This window comes from Archocentrus centrarchus, chromosome 9 (genome assembly GCF_007364275.1).
Source record: "Archocentrus centrarchus isolate MPI-CPG fArcCen1 chromosome 9, fArcCen1, whole genome shotgun sequence".
NCBI lineage: Eukaryota > Metazoa > Chordata > Actinopteri > Cichliformes > Cichlidae > Archocentrus > Archocentrus centrarchus.
In genome coordinates, this window is record NC_044354.1 from 13404543 (window position 1) to 13410843 (window position 6301).

At 43.1% G+C, this 6301-nt stretch overlaps 1 protein-coding gene across 1 annotated transcript; it reads right to left on the minus strand.

Annotated features, from left to right (window-relative positions):
• Positions 1–756: 756 nt before the first annotated feature.
• mthfd2 (methylenetetrahydrofolate dehydrogenase (NADP+ dependent) 2, methenyltetrahydrofolate cyclohydrolase) lies at positions 757–5965 on the minus strand. The gene is made up of 8 exons (XM_030737308.1): positions 5794–5965; positions 3915–4099; positions 3667–3789; positions 3118–3270; positions 2921–3028; positions 2711–2803; positions 2435–2560; positions 757–1449 (listed from the first exon to the last, which is right to left on the minus strand). The coding sequence occupies exons 1-8, from the start codon at positions 5874–5876 to the stop codon at positions 1301–1303; spliced, it is 1020 nt and encodes a 339-aa protein (XP_030593168.1). The 5' UTR covers positions 5877–5965; the 3' UTR covers positions 757–1300.
• Between the last annotated feature and the right edge of the window lie 336 nt (positions 5966–6301).

Genomic DNA, 6301 nt, shown 5'->3' on the forward strand with positions numbered 1-6301 from the left:
ATCAGTTGAACAGGTGACTTTGTTGTGTCAACCTGATGTACTGACACCAAGCATTTATTTATTGTTTAGCTTTAGCATAAATGTGTTGTGGTTAATCACAGGTGTGCGGGTCAGGCTGAGACGGTGTAAGGGTTGATTCTGGCCCTCAAGTCATGTTAATGGTAATGTATACAGTATACATGCATAAATGTAAATATCTACTCAGCCAATAACATGGCAGCATCTCAGTGAAAATGCCTTGTTGATGCCACAGGTCAGGGGAGAATGGCCAGACTGGTTTGAGCTGATAGGAAGGCAAAAGTAACTCAGATAACCACTCATTATAACCTAGGTGTGCAGAAAAACATCTCTGAATGCACAGCATGTCAAAACTTGAAGCAGATGGGCTACAGCAGCAGAAGACCACAAGGTGTACCTAATAAAGTGTCTGAAAAGTGTATGCTTCCTATTTTAATCAGGAGGGTCATTGTTGTCCTTTTGTTTTCAAATTTAGCCTGAATCAAACTAAAGAAAATCCAGTGTTGAAAGTTTAGTGTGGCAAATCTCCTGACTTCAAACTTTCAACTTTTTTTAAAACTACTTTTGGGCATATTCAGTTAATCTGAGACAGAGATTAATGCCAAACTCACTGAACTCAAACAACCTTTACTACCCATCAATTTCAAGGTCAACACTAGCTACAGAAAAACTACCATTTATCAGATGAAGTTTAAAATAAATAAGGTGATCTTTTGAGAAACAACAAAAACGTGATCATTAGAAGATATTTGCAATATTTATTTCAAAGATTTCTCAAAGGCAATTGTGAATCTTTAAAGCTTGTACACTGATATACATACTTGCCCCTGATGATGTTAGCCCTTATCACTCTTTGCACATCTTTCTAAGCTAACAAAGACAAACAACAGGAAGGCTTCAATCACTCGGCAAGCCAAAACCTCATCACCTGCTTTCAGTCATGTTTTAACATTGTCACTGTAGCAATAAATAACATCATGTCTGAATATTCTTTAAAATCTAGCACATTGCAAATGATAAATAGTGAAAATCCTGTTACATTAAACATGCTGCTGCATCAGTGACTGTAACAGTCTAATTATGGCTGGACTTGCAGTCATGAAAGCTGAACGATGTCAGCAGAAAGAGATCCGTAAGGCTATCATCTTTCCAGTCCATGTGCAAGAGGAGCACGTCAGGTTGCTCCAAGTTAAAAAATTATATATAAGAGGGTAGTGTTGGGAGGGTGGAGGGTAGGCTGGAGTGGAATGTGTCATTTTTGCTGGGATGTAGCCTAGTCCAATTAGGATGCTGCAGCCATGCGGATCCTCTGTGGGGGACACAGAAGGCCATTCTTGGCTGCTTTGATAGTGTTCTTCATCAACATCGCCACAGTCATGGGGCCAACACCTCCTGGCACTGGGGTGATGAATCCTGCTTTCTGTCTCACACCTGAATGTGGACAGGAAAGGCAAGACATTAGACACCTCATACACCAATTAGGACTTTCCAGATATCAGGTCATCCTACCATCATCATGTGTATTTATATAATGACAAGGTCACTTTATAAATAGAATGCCAGTAAAATGCAAAATCCTTAATGCCAAGTTATGTGCTGCAGGAATACGATCATGTTCAGCTTTCAAGAAGCACAGCAGAGGTCTGTGCCACCTGTTAGTTTGTCGCACATGTATTTATTATTTTCCTTCCTCTACGAAGGAGGTGATGTGACTGGTTCGGTTTGTTAGCAGGATTAGTTTGCATGGGAATTTTTTTTTTTTTTTTTTAAAACCAGAAGTGATGCTTGGCTCAGATTGGATGTGAACAAATTTTGGACGTGAGTGGATCTGATTCCAGGAAGTTTTCTTTACAACTGTCCAATATGGGAGAAATGTGACATTTTATGTCACATATGCATGTATACATATACATTACCATTATAGATCACACATAGACAAAACATGACTTGAGGGCCAGAACCAACCCTTGCACCATCTCAGCCTGACCACCTCTTGGAAGGAGACAAATCCCTTTGGGGTTACCTCAGGAAGAGCATTCAGCAAAGCAACACTGTTAAATCAAACATGCAGAGCTACCTGCTGTGGTAACCCCGTATGAATAAGTGAGCAGCCAAAAGCAGCTTTTATTCATTCAAAATGTGCTACATGATTTGGTTCAGGCATTAACAAAAACAAAAACAAACTGTTTTAGCTGCACACACCCATCCCTGTACAAGCGGACATGTGAGTGTACAGTATATGATTGGTTGTTATGTATTGTTCCACTTTATACCAAGGTTATTATTTAAAAAAAAAAAAAAAAAAAAAAAGGTTGTCTGTAATGTTTTATGGGAGACAACCCAAAACTTGTCTGTGTACCAATGAGGTTTTACTGGACTTTTGACATCTTCAGAAATGTTCACTCTGCAGCCTTACTTTCAAAATCCACATCCCCAACCAGCCGGCTCTTTCCAGTGACTGGGTCCTGCACCCTGTTTATTCCAACGTCGATCACTGCTGCACCTTCTTTGATCATGTCGGCAGTGATGAGGTTTGGAATCCCTGAAAGATCAGTAACACACACACACACACACACACACACACACACACACACACACACACACACACACACACACACACAGTACAGTTAGACCATTCAACCTGCAAAAATCAAAAAGGACTAAAACATTTAAGTCATAGTCAGAAACAAACCTGCAGCAGCCACAATAATGTCAGCGATTTTAGTGTGTTGGCGAAGTTGATCCTTTGGAGTGTAACGGTGAGAAATGGTGACTGTAGCATCACCTGCCACAGAGAACAGAGGAGTTAATGGGTGCACGCGCGCACACAAACACACACACACACACACACACACTTTAGTTTTAATCACCCAAAAATGCGCACACACATATCCTAACCTACCTCCGGGCCTCTCGTGACGGCCGTCTGTGTGCAGTAACATGGCGATGGGCATGCCCACATTCTTGGAGCGTCCGGCAACCACAACATTCTTCCCAAAAGTAGGAATACCTGGAAGACAAAACATTTGGATAGTAATTTAGATAGATTCATCAAAAGCATTTTAACCCTGAGAGGGAGAAGGCAGTCACTATGGTTACCTGTGCGTTTAATAATTTCCCAGACTCCCCAGGGAGTGGCAGGGAGCATGGTGGTCTGATCCAGGCACATGCGGCCCACGTTAACTACGTGGAAGCCGTCCACATCCTTGGTCGGGGAAACTGCATTGCAGATCGTCCGCTCATCGATGTGGTCTGTCCAAACAAAGGGGAGCTGCAGTCAAAACAACTTTATCCACTCATTTGCTCACAGTCAAAAGGTCAAATCCTACTTATCAAAGCTTTTAAACTCTGGGTGTTCTGCCTCCAGCACTAGAGAAAATACTAACAGAGACAGCAGGCAGGTGGGCAGTTTTCTGCTCTAACGTAGGCGCTCCAAACACACACTCACCAATGCTTGCATACAGTTGTGATATTTCTTGGCTGAATTAAACCACACACACACACACACACACACACACACACACACACACACACACACACACACACACACACACACACACACACACACACACACACACACACGACTCCCGATGCAGGATTCCCCCAATTTCATTCAGCTTGTGCAACTTTCCCCAGTTTGTTCTGTACCTGGCAGAGGCAGCTGAACCAGCAGACCATCCACACGAGGGTCTGTGTTGAGTTTGTCGATCAAGTCCAGTAACTCTTCCTCACTGATGTCTGAATGCTTGAGAATCGTCTCACTTGAGATCCCTGTGGGAAGTCAAAGTGTGAAAACAACTCAGTGCACAAGCAAATATGTGCAGTTTTGCCATTCACACATATGATGGGTGCACTTTCTGCACCTCCACCACACACACACACACACACACACTTACCCACATCAGCTGCAGCCCGTGCCTTATTCACGACATAGGAGTGGCTGGCTGGGTTGTCTCCTACAAGAACCACACTCAGATGGGGTCTTCGGTGGCCGGCTGAAACCCATTCCTCTACGTCAGCCCGGACCTCATCCCGAATCTGCCGTGCGAGTTTCTTTCCTGAGATGACCACTGCCTCCTGCCTGGGAATCGGTGTGACAAAGAGGTCAGATGAGACAATGAGGTAAGTGGGCAGTAACAAGCTCAAATCGTACTGTGATTCAGACAAAGAAATGACAGGTGTGTACACAGTGTTATGGAAAAATGTTGGCCCAAAAGACACAAATGACTGCACTGCAGCACAAAAGCTAAGCCAAAATTCTTTCAGCTTGATTATTAAGATCATATTTTCAGGACTAACATAAAACCTCTTTATCTGCTGGACATGGTGTATTTGATAGAGCTTGAAAGTGGCTTTTGATACTGGTCAGAAACCTTAACCCATGCACCAGTCCTAGCCTCTATAATTAGACGCAACGCGCCTCTACCCAACTGAGCCACATGCTCTATGAACACTTAATAAGTTACAATAGGTGAAAATAAAAACTTGTTCTGAACTGCTCAAGGAAAGGGAGCTTCTTTGAGCTTCTACTAATCAGTTACAGTCAGCAGTATCCAATAGTTAAAACTCATGTACACTATCCAGGATTGTACAGACTGCTGCCCCACCACTTTTTCCTCATCGCACAAGTGTCAAAGATAGTTCTCCGTTATATAACGACAACCAGAGAGCAGGGGCTAATAACTGAAGAGTAATGAGCCATCGACAGTGATGTAATCATCACTTTTATCCTGTCGAAAGTAATTAAAATCAAAAGGAGAAGTATCGAGTGTTTTGGGGAGAATGAGGTGAGTCCATGGGGCCAGTGTACCAGGTCCAAGAGGCAATGTGTCAAGATTACAAGTCTAATAAAAGCCCAAATACCATAACAGGCCGAGGGGGGAAAAACAAAAAAAAAAACAAAAACAAAAATTGTCTCTATAAATGAATGAACAAATCCCCTGCTAATGTTAATCTTTTTACAATTCCACTCACCCCCTTTTTATTGTTTATTCTGCACATGATAACATGACACTTGCAGCTGAGTTTGCAGAAATTTTCTGCACGTATATAAATAAAATTAACTTGAGGCAACGTGATTCAAACAGATCTAATTTCGTAAGACAGTGATGTAAGATAATCACACACAGCTTTTAAATTATTAGTCTTGTGCCTTTGTGGATCATGCTGATCATGTGCAGAAGCACGAGATTTAGGAGGGTGTTTGGTTTTTTTGCTTTAAGAGTGTGTAATTAGTTCATTAGTTAAATGCAAGTCGTCGTGGTGGTCATGCTGCACTCAGCACGTTTCCAATAAATACCTGCACGATGCAAATGTGCAGTGTGCACGGCTGCTGACAGGTGGCTGCAGCATTTCTCTAGCATTTATTCGCCCCCACCCACATTAACACAGCAATACTGCATGTGCACTTTTCCTCTTGTGCACAGACCTACACCTCGATCTCCAGCTGAACCCCATCCACTGGGTGCAAACACTTGGACAGATTTCATCAGCCAGCGGATCCCTGCAAATGTTACCGGTGCGACGCTAGGGGCGCTGCAAAATGTGCTCAACCGAGGACGTCTAGTACAATAAAACAAAATTAACCACCAGAATAAAAGTCAACGACCTCACCTGCTTACGCGAAAGCCTACAAACAAATAAGCGTACAGAAAAAAAAAAAGAAGAAGAAAAAGAAGCAAACATACCCACTGAGTGAGGAAACAAAAGCGCCTCTCAGGTCGTAAAATAACCATTAAGCCCATTCAGACTGCAGCAGATGTGTGATCGACTCACCTCGAGGCGGACGTGTGCAGTTTACAGACTTGGTGCTGTGTGTGTAGTTGGCACAGTTTCCTGAGAGTCCTGAGCGCTGCCATTTCTCACCGGCTGAGGGAAGAGGAAACACTGCTACAGCGCCGGTTACGAAACCCCCGCTCCGACAGAAGGGATGTGGAGGAGGAAGAGGAGCAGGGAGCCTTTAAACACCTCCCCCTGTCGTGCCTGCTGCCTGCGTCACTGCTATCGGCCACCTGCAGGCTGCGCTGCAGATAACAGCCTGTGCGAGCTCCCCCCATTCTACAGCCACAGCAAAGCCCTGCATAGAGGTGCATAAGCGGAGCCAAAGTTTTGTTGTTGTTTATTTAACATTTGCACAGTTTTAATCTTTAGACAACCAGGGTTTTCATAGTTAACTAAAGTAAACTTAAAACCAAATTTAGATGTGGTAAAAACATTTTTAATTGACTGAAGGAAGCAGCAGCCAGGTGCTACTAAACATGTTTTTGACATGTTTATTGAGAAT

Excerpts from the sequence above, each read along its gene's own strand:
- mthfd2 (XM_030737308.1), bottom strand. The coding sequence starts at position 5,876 with ATGGCAGCGCTCAGGACTCTCAGGAAACTGTGCCAACTACACACACAG. Across the intron at positions 3,029-3,117 it reads GGAAATTATTAAACGCACAG|GTATTCCTACTTTTGGGAAG; the intron begins GTAACCATAGTG and ends TTTGTCTTCCAG. Across the intron at positions 1,450-2,434 it reads TGGGGATGTGGATTTTGAAA|GTGTGAGACAGAAAGCAGGA; the intron begins GTAAGGCTGCAG and ends GTCCACATTCAG.